General features: G+C 39.6%; 1 protein-coding gene across 1 annotated transcript in view; it reads left to right on the top strand.

The window, feature by feature from the left end:
* Positions 1-19,113, top strand: part of LPGAT1 (lysophosphatidylglycerol acyltransferase 1) — a 65,405-nt gene that overhangs the window by 39,735 nt on the left and 6,557 nt on the right. The window contains exons 5-6 of the mRNA XM_009646172.2: positions 6,549-6,675; positions 16,584-16,690. Coding sequence (XP_009644467.1) covers positions 6,549-6,675; positions 16,584-16,690 — 234 coding nt within the window. The remainder of the gene's footprint in view (positions 1-6,548; positions 6,676-16,583; positions 16,691-19,113) is intronic.

The following is a 19,113-nucleotide window of genomic DNA, read 5'->3' as shown; positions in this document are numbered from 1 at the left end:
TTCTACACATGGGAAAAACCTGTCTCAGTGAAATCAAACTCGCACGTATCCTCTTTAGGTGACTGTTGTTCAGTTGTGGGTGAACACCCACCCCGTTTTAGTCAAATTGGTTTATAGATTAAGAGTAACTCCTCCTCATCAAAAATTACGTCCCCTTCCTGTTGGGTTTCCTGGGTAGCTATGTTATGATGAGTCATGATACACATTTGCAGTGTTCTCAAGTGCTGTCATTTTATTAATACTTATTTCATTTAGAATTTTCCTTGTAGCTTTTATACCACTGTAGATTTTATACCATTCTACCTTCTCAAATGGAATGGTGTGTATCACTGGGTGAAAGAAGATAAGATAACAAAAGCATCTATAATAAAAGATGGTTCATTCTTAATATACTGCTGGGATGCACCCTAATTTGGTATAAATCAAGCTGCATGCAGTTGTTTCATCATGTCACACCCCCCGCTCCCCAGTCCCCTAGCTTGCTTTTGTACATCAAATGTCTCCAGCGTTACAGCTTTCAAATAGTAGTTCAAGAATTGTGCAACAGCTGAATGCTGCATCATCTGTCCTTCTTCTAGAAGGTCTCTAACCTGATTTCTGCCATCCCTTTGGTAGAGCTGGGTTTATGTTGTGAAGTGTGGCATGCAGTTCCCTCCCCAAAATTTCATTAGCCTTAATCATGACACTAGTATTCTTAATACCCAATCCCCTTTTTGGTTTATTTTTGTACTAGTTACAAATTTCTCACAGTTTATTACCTGATTCTTTCCCTGTAAAGTGACAGGAAGAACAAATGTTCCTGACCTAGACAATCAATACTATTTGATTATTCTTGTACTTAAACTGATCAGTTCTTTATCAGTTGCTTTTCCAAGGCAAACAACCTCTGTTTTCTTAATTTCCTCTTCCTAACAGTTTTCCAAGCCTTCTTTCATATTTAAAGTCCCAAGTACTGGCCTTCATTGCGGTGAAATTTAACTTACTGCTTGTAAATACTAAATTAAATGGCTAAAACAGCTGTTGCTTTTGCTGCCTTTTGAAACACTTGTTTAATTTTAATGAAATTGTACAATTTTATTCCTAAATAGAAGGATAGAAAAACACATAGAAAAGGTAGTACTATCACTTGATGGGTTGAGTGCCTTTGGATCTAGAAAGTACAGACAACATAGTTACGTGGTGTCTGTCCCTGAAAGGATGGTATAAGTTAATTCTGGTGTCTGATGAAAGCATCCTTCTGGGCAGATGCGCCGGGCCCCCCAAATGGAGCATTGCTGCCAGTGCCTGCATTTCAGAGGAAGGTTTTAGTGCGGAGTAGAAATACGAGCAGCATAAAAATACTTGATGCATAACCATCATCACCTTCACCCTGTTAGGGACCAGTGTGTCTGTGGGGGGAGGGTATTTTATGGTTTTGTTTAGTTTTTTAACGGAACACTTAGTCTCTCTGGTGTAGTTGCAAGTACAATGTTTCTTCGGTTAATAAGAATTTATCTACTTGTGAGTTTTAGAACTAGCAAGATATTCTAAGTGCTAAACAGCTGGCAATTCTAAGAAGTTTGAAGCAATTGTTCACTAAAGATACATGTTCCAGAGCTTATTTGTGTCTTGGTTTTTTTTTTTTTTTTTTTAAATTCTGCTTTATTTTACCATGCAGCAATTTTTTGTCTGATAAGAGGTTGTTATGAGCTTGGTTAGAGCCATACTGAAATCTTATCTTACTGTTTTCAAATGAAGCACAGTACATTCAGTTCTGATGCTTTTTCTCAGAGAAATTCAATTTTCCCTTCTACAGAGCTGGACACTGGACTTTGTAATTGATTTATTTTTTTTTTTTTAAATCAAACTTTTTGATTCACTGCTATATGAGGAATATGCTTGAATAACATGTGGGAAGGCGCTTTTTTTTGTCCTCAAAAAGGGGTTTCTTGGTTTGTTCCAGGTGATTTGTTACAGAGAGATCTTGGGATAAAGAGCAAGATGTTCAGTCTGAGAGCTAATCTTTGGGAAAAGAGTTAATTTTAAGGTCAGTGGTCCAGTTGATGACACAAGGACTAGTAGAGGACAGAGCGGCAAGTTACAGGAACGCATTGCTATGCAGGGGGAGGCAACAGCCTCTTTTGGCTGCATTTAGAGTGATGTAAGTGTTCAGGAAACCACACCTGAATACTAGTGAATGCTAGTAAATATTTTCTTTTTCAAGTGGAAGCTGTGGTCCTCAGGTTCGTGCCTGGCTGGTGCGTTCTTTTCCACTCTGGATGCAATCCGGCAGTATCACACCATCCAGAGCTTGGCTGGAGGGGAGATTTGCTGCTGAAACCTGTCTCTATAATTTGCTCTTTCTTAGTGGTAAACACTGACGGTCTGCTGGTGGGTTTGAAGAGTCCTGGGCGTAGGCAAATCCATTTTTTTGCATTGGTTGGGAGTAACCCCAGGGAGGATATAGAGGGGACGAAGAGAAGCTCTTCTAAACCCCACTAAATCTGTGATTGTAGACAGCCCAGTATCTGCTGTGAGAGGACCATAGAGCATGACAGAGCACTGAATGTCTTAAAGACACTGATGGCTTTGTAAGGCTTGGTAAGGGGCTTTGTAACTAAAGATGAAGCAACTTAGTATCACTGAATCCACAGCTAGAACAAAAATAAAGAAAAGAATAGTTACGAAGATTTGTCTTTGCTGGTGATTTAAAAAAACAAAAAAACCCCAAAAACCCAACTAAACAAAACCAACAACTTAGGAGACAGTTTAAATTTTATTTTGATTTTTTTTTTTTTTTGCTAGGCTAGAAAGCTGGTGTTACATGTGACTGTGCAGTCTTGTCTTGGCACTCATAAGGCAAGTATGTACCCTTCATACTAAGGTACATTATTACTACATGGTTTGGATGCAACTGTGTAGGATAGATGCCTGCAGGCCTGTTTTGAATGTTTATGTACTATTTAAAAAGAATCAGACTGCTAATGTTTTGAAGTGATTTGAGGAGTCAAAAATCCTCCACCTGTGCTGAAAGTGGTAAGCAGACTGACACCACAGAAGAAAAACTAGTCCTCAGGGAGATCAGCTTAAATTTGGCCTCCACAGCAGTTTCTTCTGCTGAAATCTCTGGCAGCCTTGCTGCCAGAACCTTTCAGCAGGTACTAGAAATGAAGGATGAAGTTGTCTTTTAGTGGTAGGTAGAAAGTTCAAAAGGGTTTGGCTATCAGAAACATCTATGGCTGTGTTGGCCAAGTCAAACTTGGCAGGAGGAGTTCTTGAACTGGTATACGCAACTCCCTTTTTTTTTTTTTCCCAGCTACAAAAGCCAGACCTGAGATTCACACCATGTTGTAACTAATGCAGCAGTCTTTCTGTTCTAAGTTCCTGTTAGTGTGCTCCATTTAAAATATAACAGGGTTTATTCTTGTTCAAAGGTCCGCTTAGGCTTGAAAGCAGCATCCTGGGGCATGCTGAGGCCCTACCCCTTTGTGCTGTGTGCAGTTTCTCTTTCAGTTTCAGGATCTGGTAGAGCTTTGTGGCTTTAAAATAAATATGCTTGTGAGCACGGCACAACACAGTATAACCCCCCCAAAAAGAACAGCAAGATTTATTTAAAAATTAATTTTCTAAAATCCTCAGTGACTTCAGGTTTTTTTTGGCAGTGAGAGATCTTGGATCATTATGTGAGGCTTATTTTAAACCAGAACATGCAGAAATAGGCCTGTGACTGGTTTGGTAGCACGTCTTGGTAATTGCACGTGGAAGTAGCTGTGTTAAGAGCTGCTTGCTCTAAAGGAGGGTCTATGGAGGCTGACATTACCTTCAGATTTTTTTTTTTTTTTTTTTTTTTTTTTTTTTTCCTCTAAACTGGTGTTCCTAGCAGGCTGTCAGAGGCAGGTTTTTCTCCCCACCCTGCCCTGGAAGGGGCTGGAGGTGAGTTTGGAGCTGGTCTGAGGAATCCATGCAAGCTCTGCTCTGCAAAAGCAGAAGGTAGGAAATCAGCTCAGAAGAGGACTGCAGGAGTCTTCCCGTAATGAAGTTTGAACCATTATCCACTGAAAGAACAGTTTGAAATACTAGCTAAATATTTAATAAATGATTTTAAAACATTTTACTGTAAATAATAAGATGTGCCTGTATTCATCTGGCACTTTTTAATTGCAATTAATGATCTTTGTTGCTTACTCACTTAGACAATTTACTTGTCTTTATCCATTCTTACTTTACATCTGGGAAAATAATAAATTGAATGGCTTTGTTCCGAAATCCATTTCTAAATGAATACTTCTGTGGATTTACTATTAATTTCATATTGGCTTTTCTCTAATACATTGTTACTTTTAAAATGAAAGACTCTGTAGTTAGTACTTTTCTTAAGAGAGACTTGCCAAGCACTCTGTCATGATGCTGGCAAGCGTGGAGCCTCTAATGGGACCTCGTGTTCTCATTTCACATGTCTGTTAGGGTTTTAAAATACTGTATTTCCAGAAGGTGACCCTGGATGTTTCAGCTTGACCTGTGTGGCTTGCACTTGGTCAAATATTGGAATAGCACATTGCATGCTACTAATAACTCATAACAACCTAAAGATTCAGGTAGTGTATTTGCATTTGTAATGAAGCGGTACAACTCCATTGTTGAGTAGACACCAGGAAAACAGTAGCTGCTTGTTAAAATAATTGATAGATACATGCAATAGCATTGCTGTAACTGTCTTCTTGCACTTAATTAAATTAAATGCAGATTAAATTAAATGAAACACAGGTAGAAACTTGCAAGTCAGTCCTTGCGTGTGTGTTCTAGTTAGTGTTAATAACTCTGTGGCTTTTAGAGCGTGCTTCAGACTGTGTGTTGCAGATTTCTTCACGTCTGTGGTAGCTGTTCTGTAAAATTCGAGTGGCGATTCTGGGCAAGACCTAACATCTCTCTAGCCCAACATTTTGTCCATGACTCCAAGTGGATATCGGAGGAATAGTGTGAACACAGCAAACACGCATCATACTTCTCCCGCATACTCTCCTGCTTCTGACTGTTTCCAGTGTGGTAGGTTTCCCAAGCCAGATGGGGATTTCTGCCTGTTTAGTTAACCCTCCATCGGATTTCTTCCATGTACTTGTCCAGTTTCCTCTTGAACCCAACTCTTGGCATCCTTGACATCCTTTGGCAAGGGGTTCCCTGCAGTTTTATTCCCTTCTGCATGAAGAATCTTTTCTCTCTTTGCTTTGAAAACTTTTGCTCTTGGCTTCATTTTGAATACGTCTGTTCTTGTGTTGAGAAAGATGGTGAATCTTTCTATCTCTGTGCCTGTTCTTCATGCCAACAATGGTTTTGTCAACCTATATCATATTTCTTTCATAGCAATCTCAGCTGCGGGCTTGAAGAGTCTTGTGCTTTGGAGTCTTGTACTTTGTAGTAAGACCTAACACCACTTACGTGCTTCTGCCAACAGGTGGCTGTTTTTAATAGTCAACTGTTTAAATGCTTTAAGATATTGCTGGGTATGATGTAAGCATATTACTATACTAGTGTATTAAGCATTAAGTAAGCATGTTACTAGCCCAAACACAGCATGACCTCAGATACAAGGCAGCTCCAGTTCCCACATAATAGATACAAAATTAACAAGCTAAACTCAAAGCGCCATCTTGGCAATGTGCCCCTCCTTCCTGGTTTGCTTTCCAGATCTGCTGCTCTCCCTCTTTGCAAACCTGTAAATTGAAGACATGGCAGAGAGAGGTATCTGACCTTGGCTATTGCTGGTAGCAACCTATGTTCAGATTTAAATTTGACTCTCCTGAATAATCTTCATAGCAAATATTTTCACTTTCTTTGATGCTTTTTTCAGTTTCTGAATATGCTGAGCAGCATATGAACAGGTACTGGTTATCAGTCTTTCTGGGACCTTATGGATGCAATCTCCTCTCCAATGTGAAAACTCACCATCTTCTACTCATTGCTGCTTGTCTTCAATACATGAAGCTCTGTAGTTCCTCTTTATCCCGTGACTCAGATTTTTAAGAACCTTTGAGGGATTTTATTTTTTTTTTTTAAAATGTCTTTGAAAATCTAACTATGTTGTCTGACACAAATCACCTTTATCCACTTGCCCTAACCCAGTAGTGAGGCCCAAATAGAGCTGCGCGGCTGTTGCTTCCTCAGTGATCTGCAACTGCAAGCTCTTACAAAGGCCCAGTTGTAAATGTGCTTGAAGTGCAGACCAAGAAAGTTGGATTTTTATTTCTGATGTTCTCCTTTTGGTGAATGAGGAGAAGGACCTAACGTTTGGGCCAACACGTTGGGTGACTGTACTCATATCCCTTGAGCGAACTTGTTCTGTTCTGTGCACTACAGTATATAAGAACAATAGAAATAACTGTGAAAGAAAAGTCTTGGTCTAGCTGGTTTGTAAGAGTATTTCTGTGCTGTAATGAAATCTGGATTTCATTTTTGGCTGTCCTATTTTATTTCTGCCTCATACCTCATGAAGTAATCTAAAAATGGAGTAACTATCAAATGAGCAACATGCACGTTCTGATTACTTTTAATATCGTGTTTCTTTTTGTTCCTAGAGAGCAAATCCAAAGGCCTCCAGTGGGTGATAGATACAACCATTGCGTATCCCAGAGGTGAACCTATAGACATCCAAACTTGGATTCTTGGCTACCGACAGCCAACAGTTACACATGTACATTACAGGTAGGAAATAAGCCTTCTACTTTTACATTGAACTAGAATATTAAAAAACAAGTATTCACAAATTAGTAACATCATGTTTCAGGCTACGGAAAATCAGTAGCAATGTCTTTTTTATGTGCGTCTGGCACAGGTGGGCAATTTATATTGTCTAAACACAATGCGGTTTTCTTTTGAAAAGTTCAGTGACCATTTCATATCTTAGCACATTTAAATTTTTGAGTAATATCCTGTGGCTGAATATAGTTACAGGGAGTATATTTGATGGCTAGCTCATCTTTTCCACTTTAACATTAACGTGCTGGTAAACCCAGCTTGATTTTTTTAATTTATTTTTTTAATTATGAAAAATTAAAAATCACTGTGTTATTAAATAACAGGTTTCCTGAGAGATTATTGTATACTGTATTTAACTTTCTGACAAAGAAATGTCAGCTTTTTCACTCAAAGCATACTCTTAATAGTTGAGCAGAGCAACATTCTGGAAATCGTAGCAAATCTGACCGCCACCTAGGATGGGATACCATTAAAATTTTTCACCTCAGCAGTTCTTTGTCTCAAGACTAATGGAGTGAAAAAGCTGCATTTTGCTTTTGGTTTGCAGTTAGTTGCAAGTCTGAAATCTCCAGATATACTTTAATACTGTTCCTATACCAAAGAAGTTGATCACGTTTTATCCCAAAATTGCATTATTTGGTCTTAATGTTCCCTTTTGCTGATTTGTGGAGCTTTCAGACTTTTACAGTAAGCTTTCAGATATCCCTGTGTGGATCCCCTGGGTGGCAGTTTAACTGGGAATGACCTTCTCCAGCATCACTGCTGTGTCAGTGTTGTGTGATGCAGAGCACAGGCTGCTCACGGGAGCTCCTTTCCATGGCCATGTTTAAATCTGTCCCTGCTTTTTATAGAAATCTGTCTCCAAGTTTTTCTGAAGGTGAACATACTTACACCCTCATTTATGTAAGATACCATGATATCTCTTATGCTCTATCCAGGTCACCTTAGTACTCTCTCAGATCTCTGGGATAATTGCAAGTTGAATGTATTCAGAATGTTACCAAACAGTATTTCCAAAAATACTTCCTTTAAAAAAGAGAGAAAGTTCTCTTAAGTGGAATTAACTTCCTGCTTCTAAATGTGTATATTCAAAACTTATTTTGAGCATGAGCATAAAGATGATGTAACCTTCCTTGCATTGAACTTGAATGTTACAGTTCTTGTAGTACTAAAATTCAAAGAAAGAATATTAGAAATTGTTTATTGTTGGGTGTAGATTTGTTGTTTTCTTCCAGAGGCTCTAAATCACTTTTTTAAACAGGGGCAAGCCTCTCTACTTGATTTTTGCTGCTGTTGTTGTTGGTTTGTTTGTTTGTTTTGGTTGTGCTTTTTTTAATAACCTCTAGTTGTTACGGCTGACCCTGTAAAAACATTTGAAGTATGCCCCAAATGGAAACTAATGCGGCGGCGTGTCTCTGAAGGCTGAGATGTAATACCTCTGAAATGAGAACTGAGTGTCTTGGTTTTAACTGGAGCTTTGGCTAACTTTCTGGTCCTGGTGTTACTTAAATTGGCATGTCAAGTTTAGGCACGTGTCCTCTGGACTGTAAGGGCTTTAGTTGGATGCGGGGTAGCAATTCTTAAAGATGCATTTTAAAAGTACCCTGGCTCTGACAGCAGGTGGTAGCAGCAAAGGCGGGGGAAGGCAGCCCGCGGGCCAGCCCTTGGCGCTTAAACACACGGTGGCTGTGACGTGTTCTGAGCAGACGTCGCATCTGGATCGCTCTTTCTGTAGGTGCTGAGGGATCTGGCCTTCGTGAACTTGTCCAGTACCATTTTTAACCTGCTTATACTTAGACTTACACAATTTCCCATGCCACAATGTGTAACTGTTCTTGAGGGTGGCAGCCAGGACCGCTTCCTTTCTGCTTGTGTGAAGTTCTCCACCTGATGCCTTTGGTGATGCACCCTGTTTCCCATGTCCTGCCCATAGTGGATGAATTATTCCTCAGCGACACTCTCCGTGGCCCGTGATTTTACAGAGCTTTCTCATATCCTGCCTTAGCTATCCCTGTCCCCCTCCCAGCTGCAGGAGTCTTCATCTATTTGGTGTCTCCTTACACAAAAGCCATTCCCTGTTTATCCTGTTATTTTTGTCTGTGCCTTTTCTGGTTCTGTTGTAAGTTGTTTGTGAGTTGACTGACATCCTGAATTCCTCACAGTGATTTTGGGATCACTTGCCCTGGTAATAACAGCTGATCTTGGAGGCTGTGGCAGTGTATGCGTAGATGCTGGTGCTTTTTCCTTCCCCAGTCTTCATTGCTTTGCCGGTATTTAATTTCATCTGCAACTATTGTCAGGTCCCTCTGCAACTCTTTTCTTTGGTATAGAATTATTCTGGGTAGTCAAAGAAGTCTTATTGCTTTTGTATCCTTTTTGCCAGATTTAGTGTATCGTCTAGCTATGATATGCTAAGATCCTTTAATGTCTCTGGAATTAGAGCTGTAACTTGAAATGTGTACGGTGAATTTTCACCTTTGGTGTTTTTGACAATAAAGTTTATTTTTAGATATTTTTGTGTGGCTTTAAAAATGTTTTTGTTTTACATAAAGGATATATTTATCAATGGCAGGATTAGCAGAGAGTGACTGAGCAGCGTGTGTACATGAATTTACTCATGTTGTATCATCTTTTTCTATTGCTTATACAGAAATTTTCCCATTTGATTCCCTTCAGGGCATTACAGCAACTGATTTCCTCCCCCCTCCCCCCCGGATGACCTGACTTTACTCATTAGGGATTTTTTTTTTTAGCAGAATGCTGTAATTTGATGGGCACCTTCAGGGTTTTGACATCTTTAAGTTATGTATTGATGATTTGAACAGAGTTGTACCACTGAGAACCTGTGAAGAATGGAGTATGTGCCTGGGAAGCTGGGGGTGGTGGACGGGGAAGGGTAGGGAAACAACTGTTTTCTCCCTGAGGGTTTCTGGTGTTAAAGGAAACCTTACCGCTCTGCTATCACTCTACTGAGCCTTCTCTAGGATTAGGAAGCTGGATAGTTGAAGCCCAGTGGGCTGACATAAATTTCTTAGAGCTTATTTTTGAGATTATAGGTATGGTCAGTGGACAAATGTCTCTCTGGAGCTTTGCATGTGTACCTCCTAGGTAGCACCCTCACTTGTCCGAAAATACAGTGAGGTCTTGAGCCTGTTTGTATCAGATCGTAATCAGGAGCAGTTCTGGAAAAACACCAAAACTCTTTATGCTGGTTAAACAGTGCATGCCACAAACAGCTGTAGTCTGTGACCAGCTGTCCTTGCCATGCCAACCTCCTTCCTCTGATCCCTGGCACTTCTGTTTGGAAATGCAGAGCTACCTTTTAATGCACTGAAAAGTGTCCTGGGAGGTTTCTGTGCCATGTTGCTCCCTTATCAGAGCTGGTCAAGCCACGGGGCAGAGGATGATGCACCAGACCTGGGTAGCTGTATGGCTTGACTGGGAAACCTAAACTACTTCTTTAAGTTCTTCTTCCACGTGGAGACAAAAATGTTGCTGTAACAGAGCCATTAGAGTATCTGGGGATGTCAGCCAGGAACGCCAGCACTTACTCTGCACGTCACGAATTCAAGGTGGTTAATTTTAATTCTTAATTTTGGTAACGGTTGGGTAGTAACTGCTCTTTGTCCTTAACAGTGTAGGCAAGGATTAAATCAGTGACTGAGGTTTGAAAAGGCCTGTGCTGTGTCGAGCCCCAAGATGTCCCTTGTAAAGTGGGTGCATTTCTTTAACTCTTTGACACAAATTCAGTTAGCAAAGGAAAATCCAAGGTAAAATGGACTTCATCTTTAAAAAGATGGAAATGTCAGAAACGTTTTCCAAAGATGGAAGACGTCAGAGGTGTTTATTTTTCTGTGTTTGTGTTGATGTCCTCTGAAATTTTGATGAAATTTTGTATCAAGTATGTCTGGATTGTTGTTACTGCCCCCTTTTTCTTCATTTAGTGCAATAAAATTTTGCTTGTCATTTGTAATTTGGAATGTCATGGGAGATTACATTTGAAATAGATGTTAAGGGTAATTGTTCAATAATTGGGGAGAGAGAATGTTCTGCATGAGTTCTGTGCTCTAGCGCACTAGTTTCTCATCTATCATTTTTTAACTGACAGAGCAAAAAAAATAATTTTAAAAAAAAAAAGCAGACCCTTTGGAAAAAGTAAGGAATAGTTTGACCAGATGCCATCTCTACTGCATGAAAGGAGATTTGGGATTTAAACACGCTTTTCCCCTCTTAGAGTACTCCACAGTGAGGAATTGATGTATGACAGCAGTGGGGGGAGAAAAGCAACATTTTCTGTGCTACTTGAACTGGAGCAGAGGAGGCTGCAGAGCCTCCTTTGTCCAGTCGCTCAGTCAGTCCTTTCTGCTGTTCCCCCTGGTCACAACCTGTCTCTTTCTGCCTTACGGTCTTTCAAATCTAGCGTTTTCCTTTCCTCATAGCCTGTCCTTTTACTGCAGGTTTATTTCTTTTTCATCCTACTTAGGGAGCAATAGAGGAGTGTAGAGGACACAGCAAGCATGCTTACGTTTTCATTTTTAGATGCTTTTCTAGCTGGTGGAAGTGGCGGAGAAGGTTCAGTTTAATCCAGTAATCTTTATTTTGTTTTGGTTTGTTTGTTTGAAAGCTAAATTTTGATAATGAGTTGAAGCTTGCTTATCAAACTTCAATTTTCAGGAGTTCATAACTAGGCTAAGCTGTGGCCTCATTTTCCTTCAGGATGTCAAAAGACACTTGCCCAGAAAAAAGGACAATTACCAAATTTCAGTTTCATCAAAACACAAAGGTGTGAGAACTTGCCCTTTTAACTATCGAATAATTTTTTGACCCTGACAGGCTCGTCTTAAAACTCACTGGAAAGTGCTGAGGAAATGGGTTTGCTCTCTGAAACGTAATACTCAAGGAAAATGCCTAATTCACTTCTTCCGGGTCAAATGGTGCTGGGATTTTTTTGGGAAATTTCAACCCATCTGTTAAAGCAGTAAGCACAAAAAAAAAAAAAAAAAGGCTGGAAGGTGCAAGGCATCTCTAGAGGCATCACCATGAGACCTGCCTTTTAATGAGTCTGTTGGAAAGGTTTGGTTTCTCTTCTCAGAATGGTTTAGTTTTACGCTTGGGTCATTTTGTGATGTGCACTGACCATAAATCCAGATTCAGTGTTATTACACTCAGCGGAAGTAAGCTGGGTGGTTTGGTGTCTGTGTGGCAAGACCGCATGCTTGCTGCTATACTCAGCTTCCACCGTTTCCCTGCAGTGAGTTGAGTTTTGGGATTGTTTCTTTTCTTCTTACACCAGTCACTTCTTCAGCCTAAGTGATTTGGTGCTTCTCAGCTGGTCTCCAAAGTTTCCCTAATAGTGAGATTTCCCATGTGCTGCGGTTCTGTTGTCAAAACCCAAGAGTTAAAAATTGAAAAAACCCTGGGTATGAAGTTTGTCTGATGCTTAACTTCCCCTCAGTCAAGAATGGTGTGGGGTTGGGGTGGTTTGTTTTGGGGTTTTTTGGGGTTTTTTTTTGCATTGGCTTCCCACTGGGTCATGGATTTCCCATGTGCTGCGGTTCTGTTGTCAAAACCCAAGAGTTAAAAATTGAAAAAAAAAATTGAAAAAACCCTGCCTGACTGCGATTGTGGTGTAGAGGCCCCGAAGTCAGCGCCAGCCGTGGCTGCCTCCGCCGCAGAGGACAGCTGCATTTATGCTGCATGGAAATACCATGCTGTTTCCAGTGAACTCAGCTTTGTGCCATAATGCAGATGAGTACTCTGTCACCTTTCTTTCTCGTACCAGTTTCTGTACCGTGCTGCTGTTGAAAGAAGCTTTCAGCTACTTGAGTAAGTTCTCTTTTTGTGTCTACATTGATACGGATTTATTGAAATAAATGACTCCTAGCTATAAATAAGATGGAATGCATTGTGGTTGCTGAATGAGTTTTGCAGAAATGTCTATGAAGGGCATCCAGTTTGGCAATGTATTCTAATACGCTTTTTTTTACGCAAGTAACTTATTTTTGGTCATGGCTGAGATGTACTGACAACGTCCACCATGCTGAGTTCATTTAAGGACTCATTGAAACAGTAAATAATATTATGATTTAGAAGTCAAAGGGGTAATAAAGAACTTTTAATTTAGGGTAGGACAGATGATGAATGGCAATTAGTACTTAAAGGTGGTACCTATGAACTTTAGAATTTTAATATAGAATTAGAGGTTATTTCTTCAATAAGGACCATTTAAAAGAGATTAAATGTTTCTGAAAATGCCATATTTCTGAAAATTAATTGGGATTGTTTGAGAAATGGCCTATCAGTAGGTAAGTCTCCACAATTTTTTACGTGTGCCAACGTGTCTTTGGCAGTTACATCTCCTTTTTTAAAAACCCTTTCTTCTTCCCTGGACTGTCACTTATGCTAATATATTCTGGTTTAGGACATAGAAACACTTTTGTGTAGTGGTTTAAGAAAGTTGCTGTCCCTCAGTCAGCTACATGGAGTGTCCCATGGCCGTTGTCACCTCGCAGCTGCAGATAGGTAACCTCCAGCTAGAAGATACTGCTCCATTGCTGAGACAGCCTGGCAGACTCCCATCAGAGTGCATCTTTACTTCCACCGCCATTTTTAACTTCTCAGAGTGCAGTCCGTGGCGGCACTGCTATTACTGAAGTTTCACTCCCTCCCCGTGATGACAGCAAAGTAGCTGTTCCCTTGACGAGAAATGAAAGAAGGAGGTATTTCCATTCTGTTTGAATTCTGTGGTCAGGCTAGCTCATCCAGTGCTATTAAATTCCTTGTTTGCCACACCAGAAACAAAGACACTCTTCTTTTCATGCAACGTGAAGTTAGTTTTGTCCAAAGGCTAGAAAGATTCAAGTGCCCAAGAGAGTCTGGAAGCTTCAGATACTACATGTTGACCTTGTTCCTTGTTAGGACAAGTTCTGTGTGGTGACAATATTTTATTTTCCTGCCGAGATCAGCAAACTGTTCGCTTTTAGTGGCTTTCCTGATGCTGGATACCCAAAGATGAGGTAGAGCCAAGATGATGTTCATGCTGTGACCACACTGTCAGCTGTTTAAATATCTCATTGAAAAGAAGAAACTGTTTCCTGCATCTTTTAACAGTAGACCTGGTGGACCTCGCAGCCGATGGTTGGGAGTGACCCTGCGCCGGTTAGAGCGATGGCGTTCTGCCGTTGTTCTGGATCGTCTGCATAGAGAGTTTTCCAACATCAGAGCTTCTCAGTTACCTTACCTGAACCCAGTCTCTTTAGAGAGTGTGTTCTTTTAAAACACAGGTGCTAAAGGGCTTGTTCCAGAGTTTTAAGGATTTTTTTAAACATTTCATGTCTAATTTAGCTCGGTCATTAATAAGAATGTTCTGCTTGTAAAAATTACTTTGGATAATCTAAAAATACGTTTGAAAATGCTTCTAAGTACACCAGCACTTACCATTGCTAAATTGTGACAGCCAGTGTAGCGTTTCTGGAAAACCAGTTGTTTTCCACTCTGCATTAATATTCATTCAAAATGGGTCTAATGGTGATTGCTTCTTAAACTCCTAAGAAGCAGAGTTCATATCCAGAGATTCAAGTATTCTGGGTCCTGTATCGATTCATACAAGAGCCTGGGTGGATCCAAGCAGGAAAGTGGTGTGCTGCGTTCCATTAGACTCTCACAATATTGGTATCATTTAGGCTGCTTTGCTACTCCATTAAAGTGCCAGCTCATAAATTTTCTAATGAGTATCTTGTAAGCTCTTGTGATAATGTTTGCCGACTAGTAGGTACGTTCTTGGAAAAATACTGGGCTTAACTAGGTTATTGGGCTCTAGAGTTGTTATCCTTTGGGTAACTGAGAAGTGAAGATGGAGGTGAGGAATATCTGCAGCTTACAATGGAAACTGCGTATGAAGCCAGGTAATCCTAGACTTCTGTCCTGAGCCCACATGCACGTTCTGTTAGCTCTGAACCCTCTTCAAACTTGCATAAGCAAGCATCTGCCCTTCAGAAATATACTGTGAAACACAATATTCCGTTGCTGAGTCCTTTTATCTCTTCATAGCAGATAGGCAGAAGAGAGTAAAAATAGTGTTTGGCAACTCGGTTGTGTTTGGGGACAGAGAGTCAGTCTTCCTTAGCGTTCTACCCTCAACAAAAATGGTCCTTTCTCTGTGGGTGTGTTTTTTACTTGCCTCTACGTGGTTTAATTTTAATCTGCTGTACAACGTCTGGGCTTCGAGATAAAGTAGTTCTTTGTTATTCGTCTTTGTCATTGTTCTTAATGTACGTGCTGAGGACTTGAGCTATTTACTGGGCCACCAACTATTTCATAATATTTGTCTTTGGCCAAAGACTTTCCTTCAAACTGTATTTTACTTGAGGCAGCAGTTGCTAATTTCTGGTTACCAAGACTGGTTTTACTAGAACAGAGAGAACTCTGCAATGTGAGAAAGATGTAGGTAGAATTGCTACAAAGGCTACATAAATACCTGAGTTCATGTTGATGCCATAGTTGGAAAATAAAGTTGTTCGTCTCCTTATATTGAAGTTATCTCTGTATCCCGAAGCACCATTGTTTTTAATTCACTCATTAGAGCAATGCTTTGCTGCTTTCCTCTTCCACTGACAGCTTATTTTTCCATGCATCAAACTGAAAGGAGGAAGGTACAAATGACTTGGCAACAAAGCAAGCAAAGACGTTGAAAACAGTAACAGCAACAAAAGCATTCTTCAGAAGTGTCTTATTTCTGTAGTCTGACATTCACATATCTGTTCAGATGCTTTCCACGTGATTGTGGTGTTACTTCAAGTTCCTTCTAGTATAATCAATCAAGACTGTGTTTTAAAAAGAAATTTAAAAAAGCAGTAATGAAAATAGAAGCATGGTGTAGATGACAGGGTAAGTGGGAGCTCACCTGAAAAGAGAAACCTACAGTAAAGGTCTTACATTTCAGAGTGTGAATTTTTCAGGCTAGCCTGATACATAAATCCCTTTGGCGTTGGCCTCCCAGTGAAACACAGCAGACGTACAAGTTCTTGTATATATCAAAAGGCACTTAAGGTCTGCTGAGGAAATTTCACAATTACTGTAAGACTTGAGATTCAATTTTGAAAAAAATCCGGTGAGGTATGGTGGGTTATTTGAGGGTTTCTGTATGCATTTATCTCAGTGAATTCAGCCCTGGATATCTTATTTTTGAAGTAGATTTAGTATTCAGTGTAGAAGTACCAAAATGTTGGTAATCCTTCTTTTGGAATAGAATCATAGAATGAATAGAGCAGCAATATTTGAGTACACTTACATGGTCAGTTTTTAGTGTAAAACTGGCCTTAGAAATTTCAGACAAAGATGCTGGCATCCTCTGAAAAGTGCAGAGGACTCGTTTTCTGGGATGCAGAAGAGCTACTGGTACTTAGTGATGTTGTCACGTAGCTTCTGCCTGTGGAAGAACTGTTTCTTCAAAGCTGTGGATGAACCTTCTCAGACTTTTTTCTTTCTGAGTGCATGAACTTCATAGCTTCTTGATCTGTGTTTTTTTCTAAGGATAGTAATATAGTGTAGTGGTATTCTATTTAAAAATATCCAGCCACTCAGTAGCTTTCATCAAATGCTGTGGGGACAGCATTGATAGAAGCTGATAATGCCTATGTCTTCTGCGTACATCCAGCTGGTAACCTGGAATATTCCAGTTTTGTGTCCTTAATACCTGTATGATCTGTGAACCGGAGAGAGAATGAACCATGTGGTTAGATTTATACCAAACCCTTGTTCTCTGTGTTTTGGGGTGGGCTGGGGCAGAAGGGAAGAGTTCTGTTCTTCACACACAGCGCATTTCCTAAGTTTAATTATGTTTGTTTCTTTGGTAGGATTTTTCCAGTTAAAGATGTGCCTGCAGAGCCCGAAGCTCTTACGCACTGGCTATATCAACGATTCATTGAAAAGGAGGATCTCCTGACACATTTCTACGAAACAGGTAGGATGATACCTAGCAAAGAGAATTGTGCTTTGTTAATGGCTTTTTCTTACAAAGGATCTCAGAATGGTTTAAGAATGTGTAGACATTCTTCACATGAATACAGCAGATATAATTATCAATACTTTTTCTGTGGCAAAAGTATGATAAGAAATATGTAGGAAAGGTAAACTACACGGGTAACATCAGAATAGGGTAGTGTGTGGAAGCTGGCACATTCAAAACACATCTAAGGAAATCCTCTTTTTCTGCAATAACGTATAGTTCAGCTGTGAAACTTGCTGCCACAGGATTTCATTGAGTTGGAACAATTTATCGAGATACAAAGAGATAGTGAACATTTACATGCATAGCAGTGAAAGTATTCAGAGCATATGTTACGTTTGGAGGGATGTAAAACTTCCAGGGTTTAAAATGAGCAAGTTCTTGACTAAAAGTCTAAATAAGACTCTCATGCGAGGCAGGTTATGTTATCTGCTCAGTGCGGCTGTTCAGCATGCTCCTCTGGCACTTGCACTGTTAGAGAAAACTGATCTAAGTAGTCCGCAGGTCTAATCCAAAACCATAGTTGTCTTCTGTTTCCCATTAAGCTAAACAGAAAGATGCTATGATTGGAAGGATCTGTAAGAATTACATAGCATAAAGTCTCTGGAGTCTTTATTACCTTTATCTTTTTATCTGCAGCCCTGGGCTGCCAGTACTGGCCTCCTTGCTGCGAGGTACTGAGGGTCACTTCTGTCATAATATACTTTCAGTGTTAATGAATCAGAGGAATCTAATTAAACTTAGGGCATTAATAACATTACTGAAGGGATACTGGCAAACACGTGATTTAAAAATATCAGGTAAATACTTTGAAACCGTAGCTGGAGAAGCATTTCCTCAAGGCTTTTTTTTTTCCATCCAGTTGATACTGAAGTATGCCATTTGCCCTCCAGCGGGGTGGGGGTGTGTGTGTGTTCAAAATACAAAATAGAGGAATTAATCAACATAAAAGGAAAATCCAGAGAGGGAAAAAAAGTGTTTCATTTAGACACACAGGAAAGGAGGTTTCTCAAACATAGACTGAGTAGAAAGACTACAGATGAAATAATGCAGCTTCTACCTAAAGAAAAATAATCTCTTCATTAGCAAGTAGCAGAGGGGGGAAAATACTCAGTCTCCTGAATCAACTGCATTTAATATTCCACAGTGACTATGTTGAACAAGGACACTACCTCCATTAGATGATTTATTGCAAAGACTGTTTTAATTCAGTTTTGAGTGTTTAATTTATCAATGGTAGTGCTTAAAAAGATTAATAGAATTCTTTAACACCCCAGAGTTGTGTTTTGATTTATGAAACACCGCTGTCACTCATCCATCATTGGTGGCAAAAGTCAGACCCTGCTATATAAATTGCATCCAAACACATGTATTGGACCTTATCAGACAAAGAAGTTTGTGGATCTGTTTAAAATTACAAGTGTAGTCAGTAGGAGGTAAGGAAGTCGTCTTGTTGAGACATTATTTCACCAATACCATTAAAATAAGTCATACCCAAAAAATCTAACTAGACCAGAATTTCAGAGAGTATAATTAATATAATCAGATTTATTCATTGAAATGTGCTTCCAAAATAGGATAATTGGTTATAATTTGCCAATGTAATCAGCATGAATTAATAAGATGTGTTTTAAATGTAAATGCTATGACATAGGACCTTACTAGGCATAAATTAGCATAATTTAAAGTTACTGCCATTTATGCCAGTTGAGAACTTGCTTGCACTGCTTTTGGTGGCTTACTGCAGAAGTGCTGCTGCAGTTTTTGGAACCCCCCTGGAAAAGTCCTGAGGCCTAATGTGAGGAGAATCCCTGAGGCTGCTCGAGAGCTGGCTTTGTATTGATGTGTTACACTGGCTGAAGTTGGTGTGGCTTTAAGACTTGGGGCTGTTTCAGCATATTTTTTTTTTATTTTTTGTTGTTGTTGTTGTTGTTGTTGTTAAATACAGACTTCTTAGGAAGTCTCAGTTCATAAAGCTTCCTTCATAAAGCTGGAGTAACATTTAATGCTACATGAAACTTTAAAAGTTTGTATTGACAGTGTCATCAGTAGGAATATGTTCTTTTGGCCTATTCTTATTTGAGAAGAGGAAGAAACAAAGCCTAAAAAAATTTTTGCTTTTTTGCTGTGTTCCTAAGTGTTAAGAACTTTAATGGATCTGGGGAAAAGTTGTAATATTAGACCTCTCAAAATTAAACAAAAAAGAAGTGTCTGCCTAAAATATGAATATGAAACTGTCCCACCCTTTCTTACAGGTGCATTTTACGAATTTCATTTACAAAATTAAAACCGTTTCCAGTTAATATCTGTAGGTTTAAGCAACACGAAGCCTCCTATTTTGGCAGCTAGTGGAAAGCTTGTACTGGCGAGGTCCTGAT

The sequence above is a fragment of the Egretta garzetta genome, unplaced genomic scaffold (genome assembly GCF_000687185.1).
Source record: "Egretta garzetta isolate BGI_Z169 unplaced genomic scaffold, ASM68718v1 scaffold319, whole genome shotgun sequence".
Lineage (NCBI taxonomy): Eukaryota > Metazoa > Chordata > Aves > Pelecaniformes > Ardeidae > Egretta > Egretta garzetta.
Note: the sequence above shows the minus strand (reverse complement) of the source record. Positions and strands in the feature narration are given on the sequence as shown.